The sequence below is a fragment of the Gorilla gorilla genome, chromosome 13 (assembly GCF_029281585.2).
Source record: "Gorilla gorilla gorilla isolate KB3781 chromosome 13, NHGRI_mGorGor1-v2.1_pri, whole genome shotgun sequence".
Lineage (NCBI taxonomy): Eukaryota > Metazoa > Chordata > Mammalia > Primates > Hominidae > Gorilla > Gorilla gorilla.
The window spans coordinates 127,970,617-127,985,261 of record NC_073237.2 but is presented as its reverse complement, the minus strand read 5'-3'; the positions used below and the strand labels follow the sequence as shown (position 1 = coordinate 127,985,261).

Below are 14,645 nucleotides of genomic sequence, written 5' to 3'. Positions count from 1 at the left end.
CACACAGGTGGAAACGAGAGGGTTGCGTTGTCCCTCGAGTTATGGTATCTCTTTGTACAGGTTAAAGGGTAGCTTTGCCAGACTGCTTAAGGGCCAGGAATGGTGGCTGATCCCTGTAATCCCAGCACTTTGGGAGACTGAGGCGGGCAGATCATTTGAGCTCAGGAGTTCAAGACCAGCCTGAGCAACATAGAAAGACCCCGTTTCTACAAAAAAATCAAAAAGTGAGCCGGGTGTGGTGACATGCACCTGTGGTCCCAGCTACTCAGGAACCCGAGGTGGGAGGATTGTTTAAGCCCAGGAGGTCCAGGCTGCAGTGAGCCTGGGTGACAGAGTGAGACCCTGTCTCAAAAGAGAAAACAAAAAACTACTTAAGGGTGAGTGGCTTTGACCTCTTGTTAGTTTAAAACTTCATTTTTCTTCCTCTTCTTCCTCTTTTCCATGGGTTCTGAAAATCCCCAGCCACAGCAAACACAGAGAATGTTTGAGCGAGTGGCACACACATTTGCACTGGGCTTGACTTTCCTCACGTCCCTGCCTCTGTAGTGGGCCAGTGAGCCCGGCAAGGGCTTTGTTTTGTTTAATTTTGTGACTCATTCATTCACCCATATCTGCAAGGACTTTGGACGTGGCCACCCCCACAGTGCTCTCCCAGCTTCCCATGATGGTAGCAGCATGATGGCAGGCCTTTGTAGGACACGATGACATCACATCATTAGGTTCTCTCCACGTGGTGGCTGCTGACCAGGTCCTGGAACACCTCTGTCCCTCCTTCAGCAGCAGAGCCCCAGCCGGGGGTGCTCACTGGACCCCAGAAGCCATGGGATTTGCTGTCACTTCTCAACACAGTGTCTTTCCTCTCTGATGAGCATCTGGAGGAGTATAGCCTTGTGGCTACAAGGTGGCATCAAAGCTGTTGTAAGATCACATTTGTTTTTATTTGAGACAGGACCTTGCTTTGTCACCCAGCCTGGAGTGCAGTGACTTGATCTTGCCTCACTGCAACCTCTGCCTTCTGGGCTCAAGTGATCCTCCCATCTCAGCCTCCAGAGCAGCTAAAACTACAGGCACTCACCACCACCCCCAGCTCATTTTTGTATTGTTTGTAGAGATGGGGTTTTGCCATGTTGCCCAGGCTGGCCTCAGACTCCTGGGCTCAAGCAATCCACCTGCCTTGGCCTCCCAAAGTGCTGAGACTGCAGGTGTGAGCCACCATGCCCAGCCTACTTCATTTGTTAAAAAAAAAAAAAAGAAAGAGAGAAAAAAATGGGGTAGGAAGAGAAATGGACTCAGACATCGTTAGCATTTCCGTAGTGCAGCTTGCCAGCCACGCTTAAGGTTTGTGCCGCTCCTTTCCAAAAGCATTCAAGGTGGATTTCAATGTTTAAAAGTTGCAGTGTTTGACTCTTAAGGAATAAAACCTGAGAGATTCATCCAGAAATTCAAAATGAGTAATTACAATGACATTGAATTTGGCCACGAAGTTCCTGAGCAGGCAAGACAGCGATGGGCCACGCAGGTTTTATTTTCTGTCCCAGCGGAGCATGTGGCCACTTGAGCCGTTCTCTGTGTCATGCTGTTTAGATAGCCCTGAGGACAGCGCTGTTCACTCTCCAGTCTCAGGGCCCTTCTCGAGGGAGGAGGTGCTGGGTGTGGGTATCACAGTGGCCTGAGGACTGGGGGTTGCTCGGCGTGATTGGTGGCCCATTAGACTAAGTTACTGTGAACAGCCTGTCACTGCTCAGCTACTGCCAATCTAATTACTTTTTCTCTTTTCTGTTTTCTTCTCGTATTCTTGTTTTTGTTTGTTCTCCACCTGGATTCTGTAGTATAAGTCTGTGTTTAGGTCCTACTCCCAGGATTTCGTGCCTCACCACCAAGCTTCCGTTCCGCCTTTCCTTCCGCCTACCTCCTCTTCCTCTCCACATTTCCCACCTGCCCACCAGTCTCAGAGCTCTGACTTAGCTGTGCCAACCATGGCCGGTCCACCTCCCAGCACCGTGGACGGGCCTCTCTCGGCTTCTCAGGAGAGCAGCTTTCATGGGAATACTGTCTGCCTTCCTTCCGAAACCTCTTTCACTGACTCGGTGAGAACTCAGCGCACACACACACCCCTGCACATGGGGCTGCACGTTTTTTAAAAAGCGGTTTCACTGTTCCTGAAAGACACTGCCTCCCCTTTACTAGCAGTCGGGGGCTGCCAGCGCACACCTGCTGGCAGCATGGCTGAGCTGACAGCTACTGAGGGTCACAAGGTGCAATGGGAGCCCATGTGTTTCCAGAACAGAACTGACTCTTCTATACAAAGTTCTATCAAACTGGGAATCTGATTTTCCACAAATGGATTAGTGGCCATTTAGAGAGGACTTATCAGACGCATAAGATACAAAATGCTACTAGCTTTCCATTTACTTATCTGTTTTTAGGGAAAGGTACAAAGCCCTTTGCAAGTGTGGAGGTGACAGATTCAGGACAAGTATCTGTTCGGTTGCATGTGGTGCTGATGACAGAAGCCTGGTCTCTAGCCTGTTAAAGTACCTGTAGCGCTTCGTCCAACTCAGAGAAATGCTGCCTTGCAGACTGGGGCAGACAAGTACATGGGGCAGAGGAAGTGCAGGCAGCGGACCCCACTCCCCAGTATGTGGGATTGTCTTGATGTGTTGCTTCTCTCCCTCCATAATCGTTTCCCGCCACACTGGGGACCCCTGCCGTCTCCACTACAGTGGGGCCATCTCTCCAGGATGATTTAGCCCCAGACACCATTGGAGAAGCAGCAGCAGGAGACTTGGATCCCCTCTAGTACAGAGGCAAGAGGTGGCAAAAGCAGCTTTGCTCTCTGCACCTGGGAAGACCAGAGTGCAGGCCGTGGCATCCCCTGGCCAGCTGTGAGGGCTGGCTGGAGGGCCTGGCCCATGTGTCTTTCCTCTCGTCCTGTCTCCCCCAGAGTGAAAACGCCAGTGAGGAAGCTGGTGAGGGTGAATATGTCAATCTGTATTCCTCTGGCCAGAGCAGCGAGGAGCTGGCTCCCTCTCGAGGAGTAAGTAACCTCGGGCGGCCTCCTGCATGTGGCCTGGCCTGGCGGGGCTTGGGCTCTGCCCCCCCGAGGCCGCTTCCCCCGCACCTGCTTCTGTTGGGCTGAGCCCCCTCCTAGTCACCAGCGGACTGGGCTCCTGCAGGCTGCTGGGAACCAGCTCGGCCCTTTGGAGAGGACGTGGCTTCCAGGTGGAGGTCTGCCCTTTGCTCCTGCTTCAGTGCGTGTGGCACTCCTCAGAGCCTGGCCAGATGGGTCTTCTAGAACTCTCTGGGACCAGCATGGCACGGGCCCCGGCTGTGTATCTAGTGCTCTCTGTGGGGTTCCTTCCTCCCTCATCTTCTGGTGTTGGCTTCATCTTCTGTCCCACATGCAGAGGGAGGGACTCTTCTCCCCATAGGGCCTTTCAGACCTTCATCTCCCTCCCCAGCACATCCCATTGCTCCAACACTAACTGCTTCTGAGGAAGCGGGTGAGTCTGGCCCATAGCCCCTGCCATGACTATGCACACCCCCTCCTGAGGGAGCCACAAGGTACCCGACGTCAGCACCCTCGTGACGCTGCTGCCCCAGCTCCCGACCGTCGCGGTACAGCAGTTCTATTGAGCAATCCACTTTCCACATTTTGCTTCAGCCAAACATGAGCAAGTTCAAAAGCTTCAGAAATTGCTCCCCCCATGAGCCCAGGTGGGACAAGCTCCTTGAAGGGAGGCCCATGAGGGCTGGAAGACTCCCAGTGATCCACCCCAGGGCGGGGCCCCACCCGTGAAGAGCTTGGTCACACCCGTTCAGGTGGTTCTCTCAGCAGGGTCCCCACAGGGGTTCAGAGGCCCACCCAGAGCCAGCCCTGTTTCAGACATTAGCAGGTTGTAGAACATTGAAGAGTGTTCACTCCAGTGGGATTTGACCCAGTCCATGGGAGCTGTCTCCTCTGCTTACGTGTGCATCTGGCACCCCCGGGCTCAGCCTCCCCATGGTGAAGTCCACGTGCAGGGAGAGGCCAGCTTCGCATGGCTGTCTCCCTCCACTGTGACGCTTCCAGGGCTCACTGGCTCCTTGCCTTGAAGCACTCTTTCTGTATTTGTCCCGCCCCAGTTCTCCATCAGGCTCAGCAGCAGACCAGGGATGTTGGAGGGCCGTGTTGTCACTGAGTAGGGCCAGCCCAGGGACCCAGGAGGAAGCAAGTCTGACGGAGGAAGAGGGGACTGGCACCCCAGGGCCTGAGAGCTGGCCCTTTGGGGACTGAACCCGGTTGAGCACTGCAGCCCTGAGGACTTCTTTAAATCAGCAGAGTTTGGTTCACGACAGCAGGGCCCAGTGGTTAAGGGCACAGGCTTTGCAGGTAGATAGCCCTGGGTTCAAATCCAAGCTCTGCTGTTTATGAGCTGTGTGGTCTTGAGCAGGGTCCTTGACTTCTGGCCTCTGTTTCTATGCTCGGAGTGGGGACGATGGTGTTAGCTCACTGATGAAGTCAAATGAGGAGAAGTGGGCACAGCCTAGAGCCCAGTGCCTGGCTGTGCTCGGGGGGAGTGGCTATGACAGTCTTCTTTGAGGAGGTGGTTGAGGTGGCTTTGCCTAGGTTGGCAGCTTACAGATGATACAAATAGTGGCACCTTTCACTTTCTCCAAAGGCCACATGCTAGTCTTGAGGGCTTGTGTTTCCTGTGATTAACGGCATTCATCGTTAATTTGTTCACATCTGAGATTGCTCCATAGGAACTTGCACTCCACAGCCACTTGCAGGCAGGAATGCTGGGAAGACAGAGCAGCCCGCAGAGGGCCCCTGTCCAGAACTCAGCACCCACTCCTCTTTCCAGGAGCCACCGGCTGGGAAAGACGGACATCCCAGAGATCCCTCAGCGGTCAGCGGCGTCCCTGGGAAGGACAGCAGAGACGGCAGTGAGAGGTAGGAAGTGGACCCAGAGGAGCTGGGTCCCCCGAGAGCAGTGTGCCCACTCATGAGGCCTGCCTGAGCGGCTTCTCCCAGCTGGCCCCTAGGCCTGAGGGTATTTCAAGTTGAAACTCTTCCTTCTTTCCTTATTTCCTTTTTTTGTTTTTTAGAGACAGGGTATTGATCTGTTACCCAGACTGGAGTGCAGTGGCACAATTGCAGCTCACTATAACCTTGAACTCCCGGGCTCAAGCGATCCTCCCACCTCAGCCTCCCAGATAGCTGGGACTACAGGCATGCAGTACCACGCCCAGCTGATTGTTTTAGTTTTTTGTAGAGACGAGGTCTCGCTATGTTGCCTAGGATGGTCACCAACTCCTGGCTTCAAGCGATCCTCCCACATCAGCCTCCCAAAGTGCTGGGCTTACAGGCATGAGCCACTGTACCTGGCCCTCTTCCTTTTTTTCTGATTCTCAAATAATACAAGCTCAGGATAGAAACTGTTGAAAAGCATAGAAAACTGCAAGAAAGCAAGAAAAATCACTAATAACCCCACCCTGCAAAGGCCTTCACATGTAGTTTGCCATTACTTCTTGATTGTTCGCACCTATATTATCTACCTTACAAATTACCCACGATAGCCTTGTCTTTTCTTTTTCAAATCCCAGGCCAACCTTCCTTGGTCTTGGCCTCTTTCAAGTTGATAGGGAGTGTAAAAGACACCCCCTCCACTTACAAACTTGTTATCAGGGACATTTCTAGACATATGTGTGCATGTGGTGTTGCTAACAAGAATGTCTTGTATATCTTAATTTTTTGCAGCCAAGATCAGGAGCTGTTCATTGCATTTAGTCGTTACAGCTCTTTAATGTCTTATAACTTTTTTTTTTTTTTTTTTTTTTTTTTTTGAGACGGAGTCTCACTCTGTCGCCCAGGCTAGAGTGCAGTGGCGCGATCTCGGCTCACTGCAACTTCCGCCTCCCGGGCTCAAGCGATTCTCCCGCCTCAGCCTCCCAAGTAGCTGGGACTACAGGCATGTGCCACCATGCCCGGCTACGTTTTTATTTATTTATTTATTTTGTATTTTTAGTAGAGACGGGGTTTCACCATGTTAGCCAGGATGGTCTCAATCTCCTGACCTCATGATCCACCTGCCCCAGCCTCCCAAAGTGCTGGGATTACAGGCGTTAGCCACGATGCCTGGCCACATTTTTCAATATTAGCATAAACCAAACCTGACCAAGTGTAGAAATACGTAGTAAATTTCCCCAGTATGCACCTGTGAAATATGATGTGTAGGATCTGCAAATGGGCACTCCCACCTGCAACTTCACATTGACTTCCCCTTCTCTATGAAATGTTCCACGTGTTCAAGCTTTTCCTCCCTCCTTAGGTCAAGCTTTAGCCACCTCTGGGGTCTTTGGTGACCTTAGAGCAAGGGAGTGCCCACTTGTCATTATCAGGGCTCAGCATGAATGGTTGAAGAGGCAGTTAATAAAAATAGCAAAAGAAAGAAAAAGAAATGAGAAGGCATTGCATAGGGACCTGTTGAAGAGGGCCACGTGCCCAGCCTGCCTCCTGGCCACTCTTGTGCTCTCTGACTTGTCTCTCTGACTTGTCTGCCCAGACTGAGCTTTCCCCAGGTGTGAAGCCAGGAATGGTGTGGTTTCTAGGTTAATACCTGGGGCAGAGTGTGTGGGCCAAGCAAATGCAGCTCGTGGGTATGCCACCAGCTTCACTGGACCCCAAAGTACCGTCTTCAGAGTTCCAGATGGTTCTCGTGAAAGAGAAGGATGAACACTTTGACTGCTCAGAAATAATTATGGGATGTTGTCCCTCCATCAAGGCCAAACCACAGGGTGAACATTGACGAGATGTGGAGCAGGGATCTTCTCGAGACTGGGCAGGGCCCACTCTGACCCATCCATATTCTTTTACTGAAGGCACATTTTTTTTTTCCCCCTTGAGACAGAGTCTCACTCTGTCACCTAGGCTGGAGTGCAGTGGTGCGATCTCGGCTCACTGCAACCTCCACCTCCTGGGTTCAAGTGATTCTCCTGCCCCAGCCTCCAAGTAGCTGGGTTACAGGCAAGCGCCACCACGCCCTGCTAGTTTTTGTATTTTTAGTCGAGACAGGGTTTCATCATGTTGGCCAGGCTGGTCTCGAACTCCTGACTTCAAGTGATCCACCCGCCTCGGCCTCCCAAAGTGCTGGAATTACAGGCGTGAGCCACCGCGTTTGGCCTAAAGTCACATATTTTTACATCTCAGATACCTGGGGTTAAAATGTGACCTATGACCATAAGACGGGCCAGAATAAAATAGAGGAACGTGGAAGAAAATGCCAGGGGAAAGCCAGGCACATCTGTAGGCCCAGCTTCCACTCTCCCCAGAACACCCTAAGCTGGGAGACTCATCTTGGACACCCCCGGCTGTCCCACCTTCCCCTTTGTGGGAAATGTTCTCTCGCATCCTTCAGCCGGCAACTTAGGCTCAGTACTGCAAGCCTCGGCTCACCCATCCCATTCCAGAAGCCTCCCGACCTTTAGACGAGGCCAGACCCCCTGGTTGTGCTCATGGTACCCTTCTGGGCTTCCCCTTTCTCTGTGCTACTGTGACCACTTGTTTTAAAATCCTGTCTCAAAAAAAAAAAAAGACTGGGCACGGTGGCTCATGCCTATAATCTTAACACTTTGAGAGGCCAAAGCAGGAGAATCACATGAGTCAGGAGATCAAGACCAGCGTGAGCAACATAGTGAGACCTCATCCCTACAATGAACAGAATTATCCAGGCATGGTGGCTTGTGCCTGTAGTCCTCGCTACTTGGGAGACTAAGGTGGGAGGATGGCTTGAGCCCAGGAGGTAAGGGCTGCAGTAAGCCAAGATCGCACCACTGCACTCCAGCCTGGGCTACAGAGGGAGACTCTGTCTCAAAAAAAAAACAAATAAATGGCTGGGCACGGTGGCTCACACCTATAATCCCAGCACTTTGGGAGGCCGAATTGGGCAGATCACGAGGTCAGGAGTTCGAGACCAGCCTGACCAACATAGTGAATCCCTGTCTCACTAAAAATACAAAAATTAGCAGGACGTAGTGGCATGTGCCTGTAATCCCAGCTACTCAGGAGGCTGAGGCAGGAGAATCACTTGAACCCAGGAGGTGGAGGTTGTGATGAGCCAAGATTGCGCCACTGCACTCCAGCCTGGGCGACAGAGCGAGACTCCGTCTCAAAAAAAAAAAAAAAAAGAAAGCAAATAAATAAATTCTGTCTCCTGCTCGACTGAACCCTCAGGGACAAGAGGCTATGTCTGCTTGGTTCACAGCTCTTTCTTAGCGCCAAGCAAAGGGTCCCGTGGCAAGTCGGTCCTTGGAGAAGACTTGGGGAGCAGCCTCAAGAGCAATGCAGCTTTCTCTCCCATTCTGCTTGCCCCTTAGCTCCTCCTCTCCCTAAATGCTGACTGTGCGGTGGGCCTTGGCAGGGAGTGGCTGAGACCATCACTCAAACAGCTTAATGGAACCTTTTAATTTTCCCAGCGGAATCACTTCCGTGTACAGATGGCACATCCAGAGGCAGCAGCGACTGTCCTGTGGCCACACAGCCAGTCAGTAGCAGAGCTGAGGTTCCAGTCCATAGTGACGTAGCTGCCATCGGGGCAGGCGTGTTCCGGGAGCGGTTTCGAGCCGTGCACACCGGCACTGCCTTGGCCTCCAGGCATCGGGAGCTGAGCTGGTTTGACACTTGCAACACAAACCACTTCTCCCCGCAGGGCCCCAAAGTCACCAGATGCTCTGGAGTCGGCTCAGTCGGAGGAGGAAGTGGACGAGCTGTCCCTCATTGACCACAACGAAATTATGTCCAGGCTGACGCTCAAGCAGGAGGTGAGAACTTCCCGGGCTGGGGCTTTGCAGCCTGGCCCCACAGAGGAGAGCAGGTGGGGCGGAGAAGAATGTGATCTTGTCATAAGCAGAACAACCCTAGGAGGCTTAGAGACCAAGTCTTTCAATGCCCCTGGTGAGCCTCTGGGCTGTGGGCTCTGGAGGGGTAGACTCCAGGGGAAGTGTGCTGTCTCCTTCTGATGCTTATAGGAAGTCATCTTACACAGGTCAAGTTCTGCAGCCTCTCTAGCTAAAGATGCCAGAATTCCTGAGGGTGTGGAGATGGAACCGCTGTAAATGCTCTGCAGACAGAGCCTGTGTGTGGCCGGCCCTCACTAATGGGAAACTTTTTCTGTTGTTGAAAAATAGCCCCACTGTAGCTTCAGTCTGGGAGACAGAGGCAGGGAAATGGCTTGAGTCCAGGAGTTCAAGACCAGCCTGGGCAACACAGCAAGACCCATCTCTAAAAAAAAAGAAAAGAAAATTCAGGCCTAGACACTGTGGATTCCCTGGTCCTGTGCCTTGCCTGCAGAACCTCGTTGGTGAAAAAGGGCCCAAACCTGTGACAGTGGAGAGGCAGCAGGACAGAGAGTGCCCTGCCTCTCCCTCCTGCCATGCAGTGCTAAAAGTACAAAGGAACAGCTTCATAAAGCAGCCTTGGCCCGCACCAGGAGGCAACTGTTTTGGGGCTTCGATTTGATGACACATGGACAAAAGGGCAGATACTGCCCTTTGCGCACTCCCAGGCAAGGATGTGCTGGCTCTGGCCATGGCAGGGAGCAGCCCAGGAACGTGTCTGCGCCTTGGGCTGTCACACACAGGCAGGGCTGATGAGGGTACTCACACAGCTGGGCTCCTCTGCAGAGAGATCCTTGCCATAAATTTCTTCCTTAAAATCAGGTCAAAGGCATAGTTCCTACTCCTAGAGGTAAACCCAAGACAATCTCAGGCCTCTGGAGTCAGGAGGTAAAATACGAAAGCCTAAAAATAAAAAGGTGGGCGAGTCCCGGAGTGTGTACCGCAGCTGAGAGGGCTGGTTCCGTCCCTCCAGCGTTACAGAGCAAGGAGCATTGAGGGCCAGGGGCAGAAACAGGCCTGGGGGGTTGTCCTGGACCTCTGTTCCTGGCCCTAGTCACAGCTCTTTTTGGCTCTACGCTGGGTGGCCTCTGTTTGCCCACATGGAAGCAAGACTTGCTTCTTAAGAGGCAGGTGGGTTGGTGGCAGGTGTGCAGCGTCAGAAGTCATTGAATATTTCTGTCTGTAATGCTTTGCTCTCCTTTAAGGAAGGGCCCCACAGAAGAACCTTGTGCCAATGCAAGTAACTTCTACTTCCACCTGGGGAGACGGATTTAGATGTAGGGCAGCTTGCTGCAGTTTCGGGGAACATGAACATGCTTAGAAATAGTCCTGCTGCCTCCACAGGCATCCTGGGCAAGGCTGGGGACTGTCTTGCCCCCAGGGGGTCCTACCTCGCCTCTGACTTGTGGTTTGGTGAGCAGGGAAGGATGGAAGGTGCTGTGTCCCCTGGCCCAAGTTGTGTGCTCAAAACAGTGACATGCCCTGGTGCCTTGGTGCCGGGGCAGCTCCCAGGCCATCCAGCTCCCAGACACAGTCCAGTTTGTGCCTGTCACCAAGCACAAGGTGAGTCTGGAGGGCACCCCTGGCATTGCAGCACAGCCACACTGCTCCTGGGCCGAGGAGCACAGAAGGAGAGGGGACTTGGGGTTGCAGGGCATTTTGTCATCTCATTCCTGCCTGTTTCTTCCTAAACTGATTCTCTGAAGGGCATACTCTGCCTCATACCTTCCTTGGCTGTGTTCATTACAGGGTGATGACGGGCCGGACGTCCGCGGAGGATCTGGGGACATCTTATTGGTCCATGCTACTGAGACTGACAGGAAAGGTAGGGTGCCCTCACCGCAGCGGCCTTTGTGTCAGTGAGCTCACTAGATTGGGGCTGGTCCTGCCCCGGGTGCCACTCGGCCTCCCACCACTATCCTGTCCCCTCCTGGCAGCCACAGCCCTGAGCAGGTCTGATCAGCAGTCCTGGTGTGCCTGAGTCAAAGCAGGGAGAGCCCACCTTGGAAGACAAGTAGATCATGTTCAACTCCAGGCGTGCGTGGCATCTGTCCTCCGCTGGTACAAGATAGTGACCCCAGGGCCTCCAGGGTCCTTGAAGGGCTCAGCGCATACTAAGCGCGCCACAGACAGCGCCTTGAGTGATGGCATGTCACCCAGTAGTGCTAAACTTAAGATAACATGCAGGTACCTTTTGATTCCTTTCCTGACTGCTGAGTCGCTCTGTTGTTGCAGACCATTAGACCGGACTTCACTCACATACTCCACAAGGAAATTCTTGAAAGTTTGTTCTGTCCAGGAACCTTCAATTCTGTAGCAGTGGCCTCAGTTTCACAGCACACAGCTGCACCACCCTACCACGCATTCAGTGTGCTGATTGAGAGGGCTGGAAAAGCAGGGACCATCCCCTAATCCCTAAAACGTCCTGTTGGGTGGACTCTGCTAGCAAAAGAGTTGTCATTCCCAGTCATGCTCTGGAAAGGAGGTGCCAGTGACCTGATGGGGCATGGCCGCAGCACCCTTCACTGCCTGCCCGCAAGGGGCCAGCACCACTCGGCCGGCCAGTCTCTCCACACGCTGCTTCTCTTTTTACATTTAAAAAAAATGATTTAAAAGATGATGTCAGAGCAATGGTGAAGTAAATTGTAGAGGGAATGAAAACACCCCCACCTTGAAATCCTAGCCCAACCCGTTTCATTTCTGTAAGGGACTCTGTCCCTGTGTTTCCTCAGCACGTTTCCCAAAACATGTGACCCAGAGTGACTCGGGGAATTTCTGAATTATGGAAGTAGTACTAAAAAATATTTACATTGCAGAAAATTAGAGAAAAAGAAGAGATGGCTCCCACAAACTCACCACAGCCACTGCTCCGCCCTCCCCTTCACTGTTCCCTCACCCTTTGTTTGTTCTGACCAGGGCAGGGCCCAGACCTGGCGATGCTGCATCCTAGCCCCAGCTGTGCCATGACAGGCTCAGAGGGCCCCTGGGCAGTCCCCGGGCTTCTCGGCCTGAGCCGACTCCACTTGTTGAAGGGGTGAACGGTGCCTGTTGTTGTGTGGATTACGTGAGGGAGTGTGAAACTTGCCCCACATGTCAGCGGTGCTGGGGGCGTGATCAGCAGCATCCTGAGCGCCGAGTGCAGCCCTTGCTTGGCTTCTCTGCAGTGAATTCCCCTCCCTGCCTGACACGGGGGGCTCCATACTCAGCCAGGCATGGGAGCAACTTTCATTTCCTTTTTGTCCACAGCGAGGGGCTGAAATGGGAGCTGGCTTCAGACCTCGGCTCCAAAGGGTGAACTCCACTGTCCTGTCGGGTACAGCCAGCTGTGGCCAAGGCTGGAGGGGTCCCTGAGACAGGACAGCCAAGAGGCTTCTGGCTTTTGCTGGCTGGACCTGCTGAGAGGACGCTCCGTGCCGGTGGGAGCTTTGCCTGATTTTACTAGCAGAAGGGTTGGAGGCTCCCCAGAACCAAAGTTTTACGTAGGAAGTATTACTGAGGCAGAAGCCATGGCTCCACTGGGAGGGTGAAGCACCCTGTGGCAGGTAACAAAGCAAGCTCCTTGGGCAGGTGCATCCTGCAAGCCAGAGACTGCACCAGCATCACGAGCAGCTGGGAGCCCCGTGGCTCAGGCCCGTGGAGCCCAGCCTGCCGAGCAGGGCTTGGCAGGGAGAGGCCGTGTGGGGGTGCTTTGTGGTTGCGCGGCTCTGCTCTCAGGTGTCAGGACCTGCATGGGAGAAGGTCAGGTCAGCCTTGGCCTCAGGCCTCAGCTTAGATCCTGTTTATCCCTTGGCAACTGTGTGCCAGGCCTGTCACTTAGCCCCGGAGCTTCCGATTCCTTAGGAGGAAAATGAGGGACAATTTTGGGGCCTTTTAGGGCTGTCACAAAGACCAGGTGAGCCAGGGCGCACAGAGTGCTCAGGACCGCATCGAGAGTCTTGTGATCTCTAGAGGGGTGGCACAGCACTGCCCATCCCAGAAGCCAGGCGCTGTCCCATCTGCCATAATCCAGGGCACAGCAGATGGGGGAGGGCTCTGGAATTGGGCAGACATGGGCGCTGACCCCGCCACATTGCTTGCGGGTGGTGTGGCCTCGCGCCTGGGCTCCTCCTCTCTCGGTAGGGTAACAGGACTCTGTCCTTGTGGGATTGCTCTGGGCATTGAAGGTTGTGGCATACGTTCAAGGCATGGCCCAGTGCTCACCAGCAAGTCCCACGAAGTTGTCATGGCTACTGGCAATGATGCACCCGCAAAGGCCAGTTGACTTGGGCCCATTCTTCCAGAAGCAGGTATGGGTGTATGCTGGTGCCATCTCTGCTTCCTTCCCCAAACTCTTTGAACAAAAATCCAAGCTTGACAGTGAACTGGGTGGGTTTGGGGGCCGAGGAATGAGCCTGAGCACAGTGCGGATGGGCCCTGCTGTGATTCCCAGTCCGGAGCCTCCCTCACCTGCCGGCCCCACCCCACGCAGCCCCCAGTGCAAGAGCAGGCGTGGGTTTTCCTCTCTTGTTTGATGCAGGAGGGGATGGGGCAAGGGTGGGGGCAGGAGCCAAGCCAGCATGACTCAGCTGGAGATGTGGGTTCCTCAAGATTCCTCTACCCAGCAGCTCGGGAATGAGGGAGAAGGTGGGAGCAGGTGGTCTATGTCCAGAGCACAAGATTTAAGCAGTGCGTGTTTGCACCCAGCCTCACAGTGAGGAGCACGGCTGCGGAGCCTCCTTGGGCCTCACGCCTCAGCAGGCATGGGGGGTGGCTGCAGGGAGTGAGTCTGGCCACCCGTTGGCTCAGGCAGTGTCCTACATTTTAAAATTCCACTTCATTCTGTAATATCAGAGACAGCACAGTTGAGAAGGTGTCACCACAGCAAATAAATAGGGCTGTTGTAATTCTGGAAAGTCCGGGAGTCCCTGACTGGTACCAGCCCCCTCTAAGAGGAGGCAGGCATGGAGAGGTGAGGGGTAGGCTGGAGCTGCCAGCCCACACCTGCCCAGTGGCTGGCACCATGCCCCTCCTCGGTACCCGGCCCAAGCCGTGCCTCTTCAGCCTATCCCTTAGGACCCAAAACGTGGAATTTCCCCGGATTTTTCTGATTGGACCCTACCATCTAAAAGTACTGACCAGGCACGGTGGCTCACGCCTGTAATCCCAGCACTTTGGGAGGCCAAGCTGGGTGAATCACTTGAGGCCAAGAGTTTGAGACCAGCCTGGCCAACATGGTGAAACCTTGTCTCTACTAAAATCAGCCAGGCGTGGTGGTGCGTGCCTGTGGTCCCAGCTACTCGGGAGGCTTGAGGCAGGAGAATCACTTGAACCCACGAGACAGAGGTTGCAGTGAACCAAGATCGCACCACTGCACTCCAGCCTGAGCGATAGAGTGAGACCCTGTCTCAAAAATAATAATCATAATAAAAATTTAAAAATAAAAGTAAAGCCTAGGATTTCATTTCAGGATCCTGCTGACAGGTTTGAACAGATGATTTTCTTTGTTCCCATGATGGCTGAGACCCTCTGAAGCATCAAGCCTTAGGACAGGCAGAGCCCCTCAGAGTCTAATCCAGGGCTGGCTCCTACCTGGAACAGGCATGCCACTGGGTTTTGATGCCTAGGGCAGGCATCACTCATCAGCCTAAGTGCCCTTTTCCCCTGGGACCAGAGTTGGCCTCAGCTCCCACAGCACGGTTCTCCAGGCAGCACTGTCATCGGTAGAAAGTGCCCATGAGATAAAACGCTTTCCTGTTTCCCCTCTCTGATCTGCCGTTTCCTTTGAGAGA

At 53.6% G+C, this 14,645-nt stretch overlaps 1 protein-coding gene across 5 annotated transcripts in view; it reads left to right on the top strand.

The window, feature by feature from the left end:
- Positions 1-14,645, top strand: part of RAPGEF1 (Rap guanine nucleotide exchange factor 1) — a 162,577-nt gene that overhangs the window by 133,095 nt on the left and 14,837 nt on the right. For 3 of the 5 annotated variants that reach the window (XM_019033774.4, XM_055351392.2, XM_031014614.3), the window contains 3 exons: positions 4,848-4,936; positions 8,691-8,802; positions 10,627-10,702. In XM_019033774.4, coding sequence (XP_018889319.2) covers positions 4,848-4,936; positions 8,691-8,802; positions 10,627-10,702 — 277 coding nt within the window. Of the gene's footprint in view, positions 1-1,829; positions 2,088-2,944; positions 3,038-4,847; positions 4,937-8,690; positions 8,803-10,626; positions 10,703-14,645 lie in introns of all 5 variants that reach the window. The other 2 variants (XM_019033771.4, XM_055351390.2) reach the window with 1 other exon arrangement.